The sequence below is a fragment of the Lynx rufus genome, unplaced genomic scaffold (genome assembly GCF_022079265.1).
Source record: "Lynx rufus isolate CCGP_SWC_20201006 ecotype Redwood Valley unplaced genomic scaffold, mLynRuf1.p SCAF_36, whole genome shotgun sequence".
NCBI lineage: Eukaryota > Metazoa > Chordata > Mammalia > Carnivora > Felidae > Lynx > Lynx rufus.
In genome coordinates, this window is record NW_025814852.1 from 3,423,298 (window position 1) to 3,441,983 (window position 18,686).

The 18,686-nt window shown below is 62.6% G+C and overlaps 1 protein-coding gene across 2 annotated transcripts in view; it reads left to right on the forward strand.

The window, feature by feature from the left end:
* Nucleotides 1-6,660: 6,660 nt before the first annotated feature.
* Nucleotides 6,661-18,686, forward strand: part of OLFM1 (olfactomedin 1) — a 36,019-nt gene continuing 23,993 nt past the window's right edge. Inside the window, exon 1 of one of the 2 annotated variants that reach the window (XM_047093884.1) lies at nt 6,661-6,756. In XM_047093884.1, the coding sequence (XP_046949840.1) occupies nt 6,661-6,756 (96 nt within the window). Of the gene's footprint in view, nt 6,757-17,506; nt 17,519-18,686 lie in introns of those variants that run through there. The other variant, XM_047093885.1, reaches the window with a different exon arrangement.

Genomic DNA, 18,686 nt, shown 5'->3' on the forward strand with positions numbered 1-18,686 from the left:
AGCTTGCTTCGAGTTCCGTGTCTCCCTCTCTCTCTGCCCCTCCCCCATTCATGCTCTGTCTCCAAAATAAATAAATTTAAAAAAAATTTTTTAAATTGCTATTTCAGATCTTAAGAACACAAGAAAGTGTTACAAATATCTTCATGCCAATACATTCAACAACATTAAAAATTTGATGAGAGTTTCACTCATAACTTTACGCTGATGCTTTGACAACTCTGGTTCACGGGACAAATCCCTTGGAAGATACCAGTTGCCGAAATTCGCACTAGAGGAAAGAGAAAGTCTGTGTATCTCTACAGCTTTTTTTTTTTTTTTTAATGAGCTTTTAAATTAAAAACAAACAAACCTTCCCACCGGGAAAATTCAAGGCCCTGACGGTCTCACTGGTGAATTCTATCAAACTGTCTAAGAAGTGACGTCAGATTTCGCAAACCCTGTCAGTAACAGAGAAGAGGGTACTTCCCAACTTGTACGAGGCCAGCAAAACGAAACAAACAGCCACTGAAAACCAACATTCCTCGGGGACAAGGATGCATAAGAACAGCTCAGAAAAGCCAGCAACACGGAGAAGGGGCGATGCGTTACGACCAAGGAGGGCTTCTCTCGGAAAGCAAGGACGGTTTAACATTTGAAAATCAGTTCATGCAGTTGACCCGTATTAACAGTATAAAGGAGGAAAACCAGATGCTCCTTTCAGTGGACACAGAAAAAAAATTCCTGGACAGAATTAAATTTCCAATCGTAATAAAACCGTCGGCCAACGAAGGATAAAGAGAACCGAGAGGGAGGCTCTGTGAACCTGCGGAAAACCTCCGCGCGCGTGAGGCTCTATGTTGGGACCAAATCTTCATCGTGTTTGGGGGACGGGGACTGAACTACCAAACACGAGACTGCAGCCTCTGTGCTCCTCTGTGCTCTTGATGAAAAGTGGGACATCCCGCCAAAGATAGTTTCCCAGGTGGTGACGCGGCACACTGCGAGACCAGTGGGCCGTGGAAGGGCATTCTGTCTCCAGGCGTCACTTTGGGAGACCACCTGTATGCCTTTCCTACCAACGTGGGCAGTTCACCGACAGGGACCCCTGGCTTCTGCCGCCGGGGGGGACACCAGGCGGCGGCTCCCCAGACCCAATTCCACGACCCCAAAGCAGCACAGCACTCCTGTTCTTATCCCGGAGCTTCCTGTTCTCTCGGTTGACGCTAAATGGCGTCAGCATCCTCGCTGTGGCGAATGCCGTCTCCGTAAGGCTGGGCACGGGGCAAGGACGCGGCTGTCCCCTCATCTGCTCTGCATTTCCGGAGGTCCTAATCATCGCGAAAGGGACAACAGAAAGGCAAAGTGACTCCACACGGATCTGAAGCAAACTGTCTCTGAGCTGCAGCAGCGAGATGGAAAAAGGGCCAGAGGCCTCTGCCTCGGTGGCCACAGGCCTCGCGGACCCTGGCCGCACCTCTCCCGCGCCCTCCAAGCACGCTCCTGCGGCGAGGCTGTGCTGTGCACGATCCGGTCCAGCACGGGTGGGACAGGAGCTCCCCGGTGGAAGGCCGCTCGTTTGCCCTTCCCGGAGACGGAGAGCGGCCCCAGGGTGGTCCCCAGAACCCCGGCTGGACTGGGGGAGGGGCTCTGCTGAGAGACAGTGACAAGGGCAGGAGCACCACACCCCCACGAGGCCCCGGGGACTCCGTGGCAGGCACACCGAAGCCCTTAGCACAGGCCAGACACCCAGCAGGGCCAGGGATGGTGGCGGCAGTGTGGTCTGTGCTGTCGTGACCGGCGTCTTCCCGGTGACAGGACACCCAGTCCAGGAGGGAGGCCGGGTGGTCCTGAAGGGCCAGCCCCCTTTCCTCCCCAAAGGCCAGCAACTGGCGAGGGAAGCCGACCCTGGGCGGTGGGTGAGAGCCCGTCACCGTGGCTCGGCGCCCGGTGACCACACCCCGGGGAGGCCGTGGGTCTGGCCCGCCTGTCACATAGCGGGCTCTCGGTCAACACCTGTCACTCCCCGGAGTCAGATGAAGCAAAGCCATCGAGGGCCCGGAGGGGCTGGGAAGGAACGGTGGGCCCTCAGCTCCGTGCCCGGATGAAGGCGAAGCCGGGCAGCCTGCCCGCTCTGAGCACAGGCGGCCGACACCTTGCGTGGGTGCAGCCCCATTTGCTAGGAAATTCGCAGAGAGGAGAGGGGAGAGTTAGTGCCGTTGCCTTGGCAACCACTCTGTCACATTGTAATGAGCAGAAGGAGGCTTGTCTTAAAGGAGCGCGAAGCGTATCGATTCGCCTTCCCGAGGGGGTCTCGGCAGGAGCTCGGCAGGCTTTCGCTGGTGGTGCCAGTTCCATGGGGAGGACAGCAGCGGAGGGGGAGTACCCAGATCCCACCGCACCCGCCAAGGAGCAGAGTGGCGCCCCCACGGCACCACACCCCCTGGGCTCCCGGCTGGCGTGAAGGGGCAGGGCCCTCGGCGCCAGATTCCGCACCCACCTCCACCTGGAGCCGCGGCTCTGAGGCTCCCGATTCCCAAGTGGGTTGGAGGGAAGACTAGAGTCTACGCTAGTCGGCATAGAGACGTGTGACAGCGCCGCTGGCCGTGGCCACCCTGCACCTGACTTCAGCCCCGAAGGGGAGAGTCAAAGGGAGAAGCCCAGGGGCCGCCTGGGTGGCTCGGTCGGTTACACGTCGACTCTTCATTTCAGCTCAGGTTCTGGGTTCGAGCTCCGGGTCTGGCTCTGCACTGAGAGCACAGAGCCTGCTTGGGATTCTCTCTCCCTCTCTCTCTGTCCCTCTCCCAGGCACATGCGCTCTCTCCCCCCACACACACCCCAATAAAATAAATAAATATTAAAAACAAAACCCAGAGCTAGGACCAGGTCACAAGGGGACTTTGACGCAAGAGTCAACAGAAATATTATAAAACCAGGATGTGTCCGATGGGGTCACAATGGCAACGTGGGATAGAAACACATCCAACCCAACAGCTAACAGGGATTTCTCTCCCTCCCTCCCTCTCTCTCTCTCTCTCCCGATTAGCAGGTCCTTCCAGGACACGTGTACTCGGACGGTGATGAGCGAGCTTCCAGTTCCCTGTTTCTTCTGTTCCACTTTGGTCTCCCAGCCTTCTGTCAAGTTCAGGTCCGATCTGATACCTCCAGGCTGCAGAGCATGTGGGGGATGATCTCATCCTTACGCATCGGTGCCTGCTTATCCCTCCTGCTTGTGTCCAGCCGCTGAGAGTGTGCGCGTGTGCCCGGCACGGTCCCGGGCGTTTCCCTCGCCGTGGCCCGCACCCCGCCGGCGGGTCGGCGCTTGGCGTTGGCAACCCGCACAGGCGGATGGCCGCCCCCGGGGACGACACTGGCGGTTCTGGGCACCGGCTTCTGTTGTTCTGATCAGCGTGTCATCTTAAAAAACCTGCTTTACTGGGGCGCCTGGGTGGCGCAGTCGGTTAAGCGTCCGACTTCAGCCAGGTCACGATCTCGCGGTCCGTGAGTTCGAGCCCCGCGTCAGGCTCTGGGCTGATGGCTCGGAGCCTGGAGCCTGTTTCCGATTCTGTGTCTCCCTCTCTCTCTGCCCCTCCCCCGTTCATGCTCTGTCTCTCTCTGTCCCCAAAATAAATAAAAAACATTGAAAAAAAAAATTAAAAAAAAAAAAAAACCTGCTTTACCAAGATGTACTGCACGTAGTGTACAATTCACCCAGGGAAACGTGTGATTCGACGGGTTTTTGGTAGATTGCATCGTTACTTTCAAAGCCGTGCGTGTGTCGACCCTTCACCATCTTCGCGTGTCCAACTCGGTGGCACTAATCCCATACATGATGTCGCACAGCCGTTACCTTCTTCCAGTTCTGGAACTTGTTCATCGCCCCACACAGAAATTGTGTCCCCATAAGTCATTACTCCCCGCCGTCCGTCCCCCGGCCCCGGGTGGCCTCTGCTCTGCCTTCTGTCTCTACGGCCTGATTCCTCTCGGGCCTCGTGGGAGTGGATCCCACAGGGTCGTCCTTCTGGGTCTGGCTTACCTCTCTTGGCACTGTGTTCTCTGGGCTCACTCGCAAGCCCGGGTCAGAATCCCCTCCCTTTTAAAAATTTTTGTTTGAGAGACAGAGAGAGAGAGAGAGAGAGAGAGAGAGAAGCTCAAGGAGGCTTCCTGCTCAGCACGGAGCCAGACACAGGGCTCGATCCCATGACCCTGGGATCATGACCCGAGTCAGACACTGGACACTGGACCAACTGAGCCACCCAGGCGCTCCCCCCTCCCTCTGAAAAGCCGATTAATATGCCGGCACCCGATATACTACCCTGTTGGTCCACCCTCTGTCGCTGAGTTGTTTCCATTTCTTGGCCACTGTGCATAATGCTGTGGTGAGCTTGGGTGTAGACAGACCTGTTCCAGACTCAGCTTTCCGTCCCTTTGAGCACACCCCACAGTGGACTTGCTGGGTCATTAGAGTTGTGTGGTTTTGAAAATAAAAACAATTCCTGCTCAGGTCAGACCTTAGGTCTCGGTCTACTTGAGGAAATCGACACAGCCTAGCCTCTCTGTTCCACAGGAAGAAAAGCCCCAGGACTGGAGCTCACATCCCTGACCCGCGACCGTGTCCTGAGCCCCTGACCTCTTCCGCACACGAGGACACCGGCAGCAGCCCCAGGGCATTGACACGGAGGTTGAAGGGGACGCTCAGGCAGTACGCCCAGGGCACGGAGGGTGCTGGGTGAACTCTCAGAGCCTCCCCCTAGTCCTTCCGAGTTTACTAAAGGTTTTTTTTTTTTAATGTTTATTAACTTTTGAGAGGGAGAGAGAGAGAGAGAGAGAGAGGATGAGCAGGCGAGGGGCAGACAGAGAGGGAGACACAGAATCCGAAGCGGGCTCCAGGCTCCGAGCCGTCAGCACAGAGCCCGACGCGGGGCTCGAACCCACCAACCGTGAGATCATGACCTGAGCCGAAGTCAGACGGTTAACTGACTGCGCTTAGGAGGCCCTGGTACGAGCATCTTTCATTCCCATTCTACAGGAGTGGAAACTGAGGCTCGGAGAGCCTCCCCCTGGAAGGGCCAGGACAAGACACTGGCCCCTCCAGCTCCCCGAGCAGCCTTCTCTCCACCCCCCACCCCTGCAGCCTCTCTCAGCCTTCCAGGGAGCGGAGGGGCCAGGGGCTCACAAACAGCTTGCTTTCACTCTCAGGCCAACGAAAGCCGAAGAGGGGCTGAGAGAACAAAGAGCCCCCAGGGCCTCACCTCGCCTCGCATCTTCTCCCAGGGCCACCTCCTCTGGGTACTCGGGCCCAACCTGCCGGACGACCTACCCCAGGAGCTCTCACCAGGGCCCAGAGGGCACAGCCCCTCCTCCACCTTCTCCTCCCAAGGTGCACGAGCCCAGCTCCTGAGCCGGTGCCCACAGGGTGCCTCCTCCGTCAGGGGGCTGCACGGGGACAGGCTGGGAGTCCCCGCTCGTCCCTGCTCACCCCTGCTCTGGACCTTGCTGGGTGACACATCAGTTGCCCCCCAACACTGTCCCCCTCTGCGATGTGGGAAGATCGGACCGGACCACCCCCAGCCGCTCTGTATTCTGGGATTCTCGGGCCTGGAGCCTCCTTCACAGAGGCCTGGAGCCTCCTTCACAGAGTTTATTTCCAAAAGGCTGACCACTAAACAATGGGACAGAGACCAGACAGACGCCTCTAAACTCCTGTGGCCACCTTCACTTCCCAGAAAACAGGTGCCTGGAGACTCTCCTCCCCAGAAGGGAGCGTTTAAATGGAAAATGTGGCCCCCAGGACCAGCCGCCCTGGTCTGGGACTCGTAACTTCCGCGGGAACACATGTAAAAGGACAAGGAGGAACACAAGGCAGACCCCCGGGGACCCTTACAGGGCGTGTGCCCCCCACTCCCCCGCCCCGCACACAACCGTGAACACAAGGACGCGTCCTCACCCCCACACCCAATGGGACAGGGGCCCCAGCACAGGTTCCGTTCCCCTTGCACCCCCACACTGATCACCCCGGGGCCGACAGGCCTGAGCCCCGGTCGCCCTGCTTGCAGGCTCTGTCCCCAACCGGCACTCCCACCCCCGGGACATCCTTCCTGGGTCTGAGCGTTGCTCTGTCTCATTAAAAGGTGACCCCCAAGGGCATGTTCAGCTGCCATCTCTGTCCCTCCCGGAGATGTGAAGCCCGCCTGCAGATCCTCCCCCAGCGGCCAGGCCCCCCACCCCCACTCTGCCTTTCCCATCCCAACCCCAGGGGGTCCGGGGCCTCCCGCAGCTGCCGCCAGCCAGGATGGACTCTTCTGTCCGAGTTAAATTTCCCCCGCCTTTTTGATGTCACATCCTGTCCCAGCCTGCTTCCCCGCCGCCGCCGCCCTCCCCACTCCCGCGCGCGAGCGTGGCGCGCGGGTCCCTCTGCGCCACCCGGCCGCCTTCCTCGCAAACTTTTGGCACCCCCCCGCCCAGGCGCGCCCGTGCGGGGAGGGGGGGGTGGGGGGGAGCGCGGGAGGAGGGGCCGCGGAGGGCCGCGCCCCGCCCGCCCGGGGACAGCGGGGACAGCGCGCAGGACGCGCTCGCCATGCAGAGCGGAGGCTCCGGGTGCTGAAGGCGCGGGGCCAGCAGAGCCGGGAGCGCGTCCGCGTCCGCGTCCACGCAGCGCCGGCGCCAGCACCGGGGCTCCTGCACATGCCAGGACGGCGGCGGTGGCAGCCAGACATGCAACCGGCCCGGAAGCTCCTCAGCCTCCTCTTCCTCGTCCTGATGGGCACCGAACTCACTCAAGTACGTGCGTCCAACGCCATTTTCCTCCTTGCGAGCGAGGGAGCGCCCAGCGCGGGGCCGGGGCCGGCCAAGTCGGGGAGCGGCTCCCAGCTCCGCGCCCGGGTGGGGAGGGGGCCGGAGCGCCGCGCACCCGGCTGGGAGGGAGGGGTGCAGGCCGACGGAGACCGCCGCCGTGCGCCCCCACCCGCGGAACCCCCAGCGCCGGCCCAGCGCCGCGGGGGGAGGGGGTGCCCCTCTCGCCTAGGACCCCCAGCCTCCCACCGCCCTGAGAAGTTCAGAGGGCGGCATGGTGGCAACCGGGGCGGGGGAGACAGAGCAGGGTGTCCGAGCTCCTGGCATTTCCAGCCGAAGCTCTGAGTCCCACCCCCCACCCCCACCCCCCTATTCTGGAGCCTCCTGTGTCTCTGCCTTTGGGTGTAATGCTGCCCTTGGGGCTCCCCCGAGCAGGGGGTGGCAATTGTGCGTCCGAGGCCAGACCGGGAAGGACAGGCGGCGGGAGCAGGGCTGGGCGCATTGTGCACTCAGTGTGGAGGCTTGGGGGGTTGTGGCCACATGCGCGGCGTGAAGCGTGAGTGCCAAGCGAGGGCCGTGTGCGCGTGTGGGGACCGCTGGGCGTTTGAAGCGGGCTCGCTTGCCCCCCCCCCCCCCCCCGAGCAACGTATCAATAGAAAGCCCGTCTCTGGCTGGTATTCTCCATCTTAAAAATCCGTTTCGGAGCTGGCAGGTCTGGGAGGAGGAGAGGGCTGTCTGGGAGCGCTGGAATGGGGGTGTCTCCTTGGCAGCGGGGTGCTGGGAAGACGCTGCCAGCTTCAGGAGCCAGGCTGCTCGGGGGTGACATTAAAATGCCCTTTCGATGGTGCCACCGTGCCACGCTCGGAGCTGGAGACACTGGCCCTTTGGAGCTGCGGGTCCAGGGGGCCGACGGGGCCGCCAGCACCTTGCCGCAAGCCCCCAGCGGCCCCTGACCCTCCCTCCCTCCCTCCCTCCGCCTCCCTCCATCTCAGGAGAAAAGAGGAAACAAAGAGAGAAGAGAGGGCAAGAGGAGGATCACGGAAGAGAAGGCTCTGGAACAGTCTTCCCTTGTTCTGCCTTGAAGCCCTTGCCGGCTCCCTGGCTCTGCCCGGGAGACGCAGCTCCCACCCCAGCGTCGCGAGGGTCCTGTCCCAGCCGCCCTCAGAGACCCCTGCCCCAGTGCCATCGGGCGGTCGGGTCCCCTAGAGAGGTGCCTCGTGGTCTCCGGGAGAGAAGTTTCCTCGGCGGTGGGGAGAGCCTGGCCGAGGCCAGGCTGGTGTAGCATGGACAGTTGCACACGCGCACGCACGTGCACACTCACACAATTACACTCCACAGACGGGAGCACACGTGGGCAGCCAGGCAGGTAGTGAGTAGCGTGTGCCTTATTTAGACATTTTGGGAGAGAGAATGCTGGTTGTCCGTGGCCCTGGACGTGGCCGCCCCCAGCGCCCTCCGAGCCTTAACGGCCTCCTCGCTTCCAGGCACCCCGAGTCTCCATTCCCAGACCACGCAGGCTTTTCCTCGAGAGGTCTCCTCCTCAGGTCTGTGTAAAGATCCCCCGTTCTTGGAAGAAACTTTCGGTCCGACTTCAGCCGGAAGCTCTGTCTCGGTGGCGAAGGCGTCTGCCCGGCCACGCTGCCGGTTCCGGCCCCCGGGGGGTGTCAGCCAAGCCCTGTGCACGCACACCTGCCTCCTCCTCCTCCTGCTTCCGGGTCCCCTTCAGGACCCAGGCCAGCGCCCCACGACCGCGCCCTCCCCTGGGCCAGCCAGGGGGGCTGATGTTTTCTGAGGCTGAGCGGTGGGATGTCTCAGGGGACTGTGTCCCTCGGTGCAGCCAGGAGGCCCGGCCCCTCCCTCCCTGGGAGGTTAGAGAGTCCCCTGTGGGAGGCCGATCGTCCCGTATCCCGGCGGGATCTTAGAACAAAGGCTCAACCAGGTAAGCTCGCTCCCGGTTGTTCCCAGCCTGTGAAGGGTCAGAGAGTGGCCACCAGTAACCTGTGAGGCGGGGAGTGGAGTGGGGAGCAGGTGTGGGCCAGGGCTGGGCTGCGGTCAGTCTGAGAACTACTGGCACAACCACGCTCCGAAGTCTTGCTCTCTTGATCCCAAAGTAATCCAGCCCTAGGCAGCCAGGTGTCATGAGCAAAGCCAAGTGCACTCGTCAGTGGCTGAGATAAGCAAACAGAGGGCGGGCCGAGCACCGGCGGCTGAGCCGCGAGGTGTCTGTCTCCCCCCCACACCCCCCCTCCGTTTCTCTCCCACTTTCTGTAAGTGGCCCCCATGGCCACACACACCCCCCTTCGAGGCCTTTCCAGGGACGTGCCCACAGGGCTCCAGGGCCGCTGCGTTCGCGGGTTAGCCCGCGTTGAAGCGGGAGCGAGTCAGGAACGCGGGGCTGGTACCCGCGCTGCTTGAAGGGTGCTCGCGGCCGGGCTGGGGAGAGGAGCGCGTGGCCGAGCCACCTGTTTTCCCGACAGCTCGCGGATGATGAGCCGCGCCACCGAATGCCAACCAGTGACGGACGGCCTACTACGTGCCAGGCCGGTGGGTCCAGGTGAAGCTTGTCCTCAGACAGACAGGCCTTTCTTGGCCTTATTCCGTGATTTCCAAAGAAAGGCTGGTGCTTCGTGCTTCCTGGGAAGGATTTTGGGAGTGTCCCAGCGGGGCACGGGGGAGCCGCCCCCTCCCTCTTGGGGGAGTCAGGCTGTGGGGCCTCCTGGGCTCCAGGCCTACCTGGTCCACCGATAGAAGCATGCTGCCTGCATACGAAGGTGTGAAACGAGCGGGGGCTCTGCAGCAACGACCTTGACCCCAGCTGCCCGCGCTCGTACCCCAATCCCACCAGGCGCCATCGAGGTGACCTTGAGGGAAGCTCTTAACCTCTCAGCCCGCACGTCCGCCTGTTCGTAACCGGATGACTCTGGAAGAGGTGGCCTCACACAGACCCTGTCCTGCTCGGTCGCTAACTCGCCCTCCCCGTCTCGTGCTGTTCTCGGACGCCAGCTGGTCGGGTTTAGCGCAGTCAGACCTGGGCTCAGGGTGCGGTCGCGTCCGAGCCCTGTGGTCTGGCGTCTGGGCCGACAGGCTTTGTGGGACCCGAGGCTTTGCAAGGGGCAGGAGACCGTGTGGGCCCAGGGCTCTGGGGTCGGAGCGGGGCTGAGCGTCGGGGAAGGTGGCGGCCTCGGTCCTGAGGCTGCTCGAGCGTCCGGCCGTGAGCAGGCGGGGAGGGGGGCGGAGGGGCTACAGGGAGGCCGGCCAAGGCAGGAGGGAGGGTGTGTGGAGGAATGGGATTTGTTGCAACAGAGACGCAGAGCTTCTGTTGTTACCGCGAGCCCCAGGCCGGGCTTGGCCTTTCTTAAGGACGTGCGCCCCCCACGCGCACACCCGTGACGGCCTTCCGGCCGTGAACAATGAGCAGAGTGCCCTTGTGGCCTGCTGTCGCTGTGGCTGGCACGGCCGGGCCGGGAGCCGGAGCCCAGATGAGAGCAAACCCCGGCCCCCTTTGGGGAGGGGTGGGGGTGCTGTGGACGGACAGGGCGGGTGTCACAGAGCAGCTGGCGTGGGGGTTAGCCCCCAGAATCCCACCGGGACCCATCACTTCAAATCCGTCCTCTCCTCCTGAGATCCCGCCGGTCCCGCTTTAGAAAACCCAGCCCGCTCCCTGAGCCGATGTAACTAGACTGCAACAGCCCCATTGTGTGGCCTGCTCTAGACTAACCTTGGGCCAATGACCCCACTCACCTGGACTCCCCCACGGGTGCCCTGGACGCTGGAGTGCGAGCGGAGGCGGGGTGGGGGTTCGGGAGCACTGGGGTCTCGTCCCAAACCGGTCAGTTCACGACACACGTCACGTAAGGCGGCCGGCGGGTTGGCAGGCCACCGGAGAGGAGCCCTCTGGATTCCCAAGTGGCCGCCTTCCGGGCAGGAGGGCGCCGTGACACCCGGGGGGGGGGGCATCAAGCTGTAGATCGTCCTCGCTGACGGCTGCTTCAAGTCCGAAAGCAATGTGCTCCTCCCCGCGCTGACTTCAGCCTTCCCCGATAAAAAGAAAGGTAATTTTCTGCCTTGGGTTGTATTTATTACTAAAGTTATCAGGCCCTGTAATCAGTATTAACATCACCGTGTAAAGTAATACAAAACTAATTACAAGCTAAACTGAATTAGACGCATATGGCAACCGTGAGCCGGGCTGACAGGGACAGGAACCGATTTTCGGCGGTGGAAAAAAGCACCGAGGACGCCCTGCGTACCCCGAAGCCGGCAGCCTGAGGGTCCTTGCCACGGCAGGGCCACTTCCGCTGGCCAGTGCGGCTCCCACTGGGGCTGAGGGAGGGGGCAGCAGGTGGGACCCGAAAACACCCGTCCCTTCACCTCTCGGGCGACCCCCCCCCACACACACACACACACGAGGAACAGGGGCTGACACCAGCAAGGGGGGTTCCTGCGCCACGCTGCCCGCCAGGAGCGTCGCCTGGAGCAGGAGGTGGCGAGGCCAGCAGCCCCGTGCCGTATCCCCACCCTCAGAGTTAGGAAACCGAGGCTGGGGGAGATGACGCGGCCCGTCTGGCGGCCCAGCGTGTAAGTGACAGACCCCTCCGCGTGCTCCCAGGTCCGTCTGACGCCTGAGACGCCCGAGCTCGTGTTTCTGTTAAGACGGAGTGAACGCACGAACCGCGGAGGGGAGGCTCGGTGCCACAGAGCATCCAGCAAGGAAGACCCCCGAGCTTCGCGGAGCGCCCCTGGGCAGCCCGTCGTCTCCCGCGTCTCCCGCGGCGGGGCCCCGTGCGCCCTCTGCTCCCACCTGCCAGCTCGGCTTTTAGAAGGGAGGACAGCAGGGCACGGGAGCGTCTGGCATGACCCTGACCTTGCGGAGCCCTTCCCACCGCGAAGGGCGGGTGGCCTCGAACAAGTCCCCGTGTCCACCCGCCGGGCGTTGGAGAGTGCACACTCTCAGGGACAAAATGGGGGTCCGGGAGGGAGCTCTACGTCTGCTTGACGGCTGAGCCCAGGAAGCGGGCAGGGACACACACACACACACACACACACACACTCAGCTCCGTGCGGCTCTGGGCGTGATTCAGACAGCGCTGGGGAGGAGGGACCGGGCCCCGCTTGGGGTCTTCTGGCAAACGCAGCTCCCCCTTCCTCTGTGCCCAGGTTCCATCCTGGGACACCTGCCAAGTGACTGGGGTGAAGCTGCCGTCTTAGCTCTCGGGCAGTGTTGGAAGACGCGAGCTTTCCAACCCGCTTGCTCTGATCCTGGCCACAGGGGTTTGGCCTGTGTGCTCCTTGTGCGCGGTTTAACGACATCTACAATCTGGCGGCCAGGAGGAGAGTGGGTGGCCGCACCGAGGCGCATCTCCTGGCTCCGTCCCCATTCAGATGCGCGGGGCGTGGCGCTCACAGAGAGCATCTCGCTCCGGTCCTGCGGGTTTAGGGAGCGGGCGCGACGCCCTCCGGGAGCTTGGACTTCACGGCAGTGACTCCTCCAGTGTGCAAAATGGCTCTCATGGGTGGTTCCGGAAGGACACGAAGTTACTCCCTCTGGCTCTCAGTGATGGTTTGGGTGTCTGAGGGTCGGAGAGGAAGCCAAGGTATATTTATAAATATTATCAGTAGCGGACTCAGCACCCCAGGGTGTTGGTGCTAAATCTGACAGCGAACAAGGTCCCGGAGAAGAAACAGAGGCAGGCTTTCAGAAACAATCCGCGGCTCTCAGACGTGAGTCCCCGAGCGCCGCCCCGCCAGGTGCAGGAAAGTTCCCGTTCGCTGCCTAGGGGCAGAGTCAGACGCGAGCGAGTGGGGATGTGGCATCCAGGTACTCGATTTCTCCAGACACGACACCTCCCTTTGGTAGAGCTGGCTGGGAAGGTTTCTGAGGCGGAGTTCCCCCCCCCCCCCCATCAGGCAGAGTCCTAATCTGTTGGAGGCGGGGCTGGAGGCGGAGCGTGTGCTCTGGGAGGGAGGGGCATCGGGCAGCAGACCTGGTCCTGCAGACCTGGCCTTCTGAGCCATGTTGGAATCCGTGAACCCGTGTCCGGATCAATGACTTAAATTCAGCAGAAACCAGACTGCTGTCCTCAGTTCAGTTATGGTGACTTCCCTTAATGGGCGAAAGGAAGCAGTAATGTGTGGGGGGCCCCCAAAACCCACGAGCTCAGCTCAGAGGGCGACCTGCCTGCAGGGCCGTCCCGTCCAGGGTCTCCAAAGCGCCACTCCCAGAAGCGGACCCCATTTCCGCTGGGCAACTGAGAGGACACGTGGCCGTGGCCTCCCGGTCTGGATGCAAGCCAGTCTGAGGCAACGTTTATGAAAGCAGCATGGAACTTTCCAGAGGAGGAGCAGAGGGTGTGGGGGGCCGCGGGGAGGGGCCACAAACGGTCAGCTCTCTGAAGGACAAAGAATCGGGACTGAGGGCGAGAACCGGGCGTCGTGGCCGAGGGAAGAAGCCGCCCTGGTGACAGCTGCGGGTCACAGAGCACCGTCCCATGGGGAAGAGGCTGCTCTTTCCCGGGGGGTGGAATAGACACCGTGAGTCCCAGCTCCGCAGGACCTCGAGCCCGCATGCATGGACGGCGGAAGGAAGGGACCCGGGAGGAGGCTTCGCAGCAGGATGGGTCAGCTCTCTGCTCTGCAGCCGGGCTAACAAACGTCCCAAGGCGCCCGGCTCCAGACCAGACCTTTCGCTGTTGCAGAAATGTTCTTCCCCAGCAGGAGAGTGATGGAAGGGGCGCGCACAGGGTGAGGGAGCAGAGTAGCCCCACGTGGCCCCCCTAACCCTCTCCCATTTCCGTCTGCCCTCCCTCTCTCCTCCACCCCGGCTATGTGCGGATAGCTTCAGAAAAATATGCATGCTTCTTCAAAAGACTTTATCTATTGGGGCGCCTGGGGGGCTCCGTCGGTTGGGCGTCCGACTTCGGCTCAGGTCATGATCTCACGGTTGGTGAGTTCGAGTCCCGCGTCAGGCTCTGTGCCGACAGCTCCGAGCCTGGAGCCCGCTTCCGATTCAGTGTCTCCCTCTCTCTCTGCCCCTCCCCTGCTCATGCTCTGTCTCTGTTTCTCGAGAATAAATAAACATTAAAAAAAAAATTTTTTTTTTTAATGTTTATTTATTTTGAGCTAGAGCAAGTGAAGCTGGGGAAGGGCAGAGAGAGAGACAGAGGGAAAGAGAACCCCAAGCAGGCTCCTCGCTGTGCAGAGCCCGACACGGGGGCTCGATCCCACGAACCGTGAGATCATGACCTGAGCCAAAACCAGGAGTCCACCACTTAACTGAGGCACCCAGGCGCCCTGGGAAAATGTGCATGCTTTTCCACAGCAAAAGGGCATCCAAACTTTGCTCTTTGGGGCTGTCCCTTTGCCAAGGCCCAGACCTGAGCGAGTCCCTACTCCGGGGACCTGTGCTCTGTCTGTAGAACGGAGATGCTCTGACGTCGTGCCTCCTCGCGGGCCACAAGCCGGGAGACAGGACCTCCCAGGGCTGGACCACACCAGTGCCTTTGCTCTCGGACTTCCAGCCCCACAACCACGAGCAGCAAATGCCTGCCGTCATAAGCTGCCGGTCGGCAGTGTTTTGTCATAGCGGCCGGAGCAGACGGACCCCGTGACGTCTGACAGGCAGAGGTGTGCCACGTTTCTGAGCTTGGTCCTGGGAACGGCCGGCTCCCCACATGACCTTGAAGGTCTTGCCGTCTTCCCGAGCCTGACGCGGCAAGAGCATCGCCCATGGGCGGCCGCGAGGATCAAGGGACACGATGCAGCTGGCGTGAGGGCGTCTGGGGCACAGCACCTGCTCAGTTAGGGTTACGGTGGCTATTGAGAGTGGTGAGCGTAAGTGAGCCCTTGCTTCCAGGGAAGCCGTGTGGAAATTGGGATTTAAATTCCTCCTCAGGAACATTTGGGGTTGGCCGACGCCAAGGATCCTTTAATCCAAATGCCTCATTCTTCAACAATGCACAGTTTGCTTTCGGAAATACAGTGTGGCCTCTTAAATCAAATTACACTTGCTCAAGGCTTCTCGGATGACCCTTTCAAATGCATTAAAAGCAAGAGTCTCTCCTACTGACTCATGGATTCCAGTCCCTGGAGAGGACTTTGGTTTGGGATTAGAGGAGTCAGAAGTGACTTACCTCCAACCTCCAGCTTGTCAGAGCAGCGGTGCAGGAAAGGGCATAGGGGTGCAGGGAAGGGCACAGGGGTGCAGGGCAGGGCATAGGGGTACAGGGCAGGGCACAGAGGTGCAGGGCAAGGTCGCAGGGGTGCAGGACAAGGTGGCAATGGTGCAGGGCAGGGCATAGGGGTGTAGGAAAGGGCAGGGCGGCAGGGGTGTAGGGCAGGGCATGGGGTGTAGGGCAGGGCAGGGCCTCAATGGTGCAGGACAGGGCAGCAGGGGTGCAGGGCAGGGCACAGGGGTGCAGGGCAGGGCATAGGGGTGCAGGGCAGGGCACAGGGGTGCAGGGCAGGGTCGCAGGGGTGCAGGACAAGGTGGCAATGGTGCAGGGCAGGGCATAGGGGTGTAGGAAAGGGCAGGGCGGCAGGGGTGTAGGGCAGGGCATGGGGTGTAGGGCAGGGCAGGGCCTCAATGGTGCAGGACAGGGCAGCAGGGGTGCAGGGCAGGGCACAGGGGTGCAGGGCAGGGCATAGGGGTGCAGGGCAGGGCACAGGGGTGCAGGGCAGGGTCGCAGGGGTGCAGGACAAGGTGGCAATGGTGCAGGGCAGGGCATAGGGGTGTAGGAAAGGGCAGGGCATCAGTGTGCAGGGCAGCAGGGGTGCAGGGCATGGCAGCAGGGGTGCAGGGCAGGGAGGCAGGGCACGGTGGAAGGGGTGCAGGGTAGGGCATAGGGGTGCAGGGCAACAGGGCTGTAGGGCAGGGCATGGGGTGTAGGGCAGGGCAGGGCCTCAATGGTGCAGGACAGGGCAGCAGGGGTGCAGGCTCACTGTGGGTCAGGAGCAGGGCTATACCCACCACACACCCCTGTTCTGTCTACACACGCCCTCTGGGAGGGAAGGATGTGAATGGTGCCTCTGTTTGCGCCTTTATAAACACAGAAAGGGATGCAGAGGTGGTGAGGAGGGACTGACAGGCGTCAGGCGGGGTGCGAGCCAGCTGTCGCCCCAAGTCCCGCTCAAATTCTCTGACCTCCAGGGTCGGCTCGGCTCCCAGGCAGCTGTAGCACTTCCGAGGCACCGTCCACAGTTGGCAAACCCCGTGGGAGTCACCCAGAGCCCGATGTTTACAAAGACGGCCTCCCAGCCACGCCTCAGGGGACGCCACAAACGCTCCCAGCTCCCCGGCATGGCTGCAGGGCTCACGTCCCCAGGCCGGCCCCCAGTGCCCGTGCGCGGAGGGTCGAGGAGGGTCCAGGGTCGGAGGGGGTCCCGGGCGGGTGGAGCCGAAGCAGCTCGTGGGTCCCGGGGTCCTCCCGCCTCCCGAGTTGCCCGGAGCAGCGTCAGCCCCGTCGTCGCAAACTACCTGGTCTTGGGTTTCTCAGTTGAGGAACCCGACGGACGTGGTGCCCTTCAAACTTCCTTTGTTTCCTTTTTTTAATTCTTTCTATCTGCCCATCTGGACCCTCATCCTCCTCGAATGGGGCTCTGGTCGGGGGGGATTACTTTCGTGTCCGGCAATACCTTCTGAGCACTTGTGCGTCCGTATCAACAGCGGCAGCTGTCACGAGGGGCGGCAGGGGTCCCCGGGGGCACGAGTCCCAGCCCTGCCATGCACTTGAGCCCTGGTCACTCAGCGGAGGGGCCTCCCGAGTGCGTGCTGTCTCCTGCCAAGCGGGGCGACCGGGAAAGGCACCGTTACCGGGCGCCAAACCCGCTCCCGCACTAACGCGCTCCGTCTTCACGGTACCCCGGAGAGAGAGGTCACCGTTACTGTTAGCGAGCCCATTTCCCAGATGGGCAAACTGAGGCACAGCAGGCCCAACCCCTCGGCCGGGGTCTCACAGCTGGTGGCAGAGCCAGGGCTCAAACCCAGGCCGCCGGCCCTGAGTCTGCATTCTCCGTGCTGAGCGGCTCGTCCGAGACGCCTCTCTCTGGCAGCGGCGTGTTGGCCACTAATAATAAGAGAGTTTTCATTCACGCTCGGTGCCCGGCCATGGCGAGTGTCCAGGAATCGGCTCCCGTGTTGGTGTCGCTCCTGTCCCGGGCTGCACGGCAGGCTGTATCCAAGCCCTTGCCGCTTCTAGATGCAGGGCCCGAGAGTTCTGTAGACTGGGTTGGGCTCGACTGGAGATTCTTTCCGCCAAGGAAGCGGCCACTGCCCGCAGTGGGATTTGAGCGCGAGTGATCTGGGCCAGCGTGGCTCGTGGCCCTGAATCTGCTGGTCACGCGCTGGCAGGGGAAGGAGGCTGAGCTCCGGTAGTCGCGTGAATGCTGCCTCTCGCACCCGGCCTGCGCGTGTGGCCTGGTGTGACCTGCACGGGCGGGCGGGCTCGCCGCGGAGCCTGCAGTACCGGCTCACACTGGGAGGTGGCGCCCTTCCCCAACGGTTGGAACCGGCCACCTGCACTCCCTGGTGCCCCTGGGGAAAACAAATCAGGAAACCCTTCGTTGGGGTCTCACACTGGACACCCGACACTCGGGCCAGGACCATCCTGGCTGTCATCGTCCCCTCTCCCAAAGGGCATGGAACAGAGACAGACGCCCTGGGAAGGTGGTGTCCATCTTCGATGGCCCCGGGAAGGCCGGATCCTTCCAATCCCGGTTCAGGAAGGGAGATTTATTTTCACCCAGGCAGAAAAGAGTGTGGTGAGTGATCTGGGGGATGCTTCCCAAACTTCCGGGACCCTTAGTGAGAGGGACTGAGGACTGACGGAAACTTCATCCCCTAAAGGCTCCTGCAAATGCTAAAGCCGCGTTCAGGTGTTCGACCCAGTCAGTCCCGTGCCTCCGAGACATGCGCGTATCCTGCCGTGATGCCGCAGAGCGCTGGGGACTTAGGCCAGGCTGCCCTGACCCTCCACTCGGGCCCCAGGACTCGGGCTCCTCTCTTGCCCCCAACCACACACCCCAAGGCCCCGCCCAGCTCCACACTCCTCATGGGCCGGGCACCTTCAGCTCTCCTGCCCAGATGCCTGAGCCCAAACCTAAACGCAGCTCCTGCCCTGCCCTTGGTCCCCTCCCACCCCAACCCAGGGGCCCACACTGGTGAGTGCTGCACCTGCCAGGAGGCTCCTTTCCTCCCAGAGGCCTTAGAGCACCTGCCCCACCCACCCCCCCCCCCCATCCCCGGGGATTCCAGAAAGCCTTCCCCTTTCCACCCTTTTCCTCGCCCCTCCCCTCCCCGCGCTGGGGCTGGAGACCCCTTCCCGGCTGGGCTCCAGTGCGGGGGCGGCAGGGTTGGCGGGGAGCTTGGAGCCTCCACCCCCCACGTAGGTCCAGGGCAGCGAGGGCGAGGGCTGAGCGCGCGATGCGGTGGCCAGCGGGGGTCCCAAAGGGGTGCCCAGGCCTCGCTCAGTCCGTCCGGCCGCCGGGAGGGAGCAGCGGCGCCACCAGTGTGGACGCTAAGGCCGCCGCGATTTTAGGACTTGGGGGCGGTGGTCGGCTCTCCTCCCTGAACACCCATCTCAACCCCTTGGCGACTGGGGTTTGCAGGCCTCGCTGCCAGCAGCCAGGGGGCGGCGGGGAGCCGGAGCGGAGAGGAAAAATCCACCCATTTCCTGGGCAGATTGCGTCGGCCGCCGCCCGGCCGTGTCCCCGCCTCCCGGCCGCGGCCCCCGCGCGCAGCCCGCGCGGCGCTCAGAGCCCGAGCCGGAGCCGGAGCCGGAGCCCGAGCCGGCGGCGAGGCGCGGAGCGCGGAGGGGCGGCGGCAGCGCGGACACCGGGCAGCGGGCAGCGGACAGCGGCCACCGTCCCCGGCGCCCGGGGCGGCGCAGCCATGGCCGGGGCGCGCGGGGCGGCGGCGGCGGGCG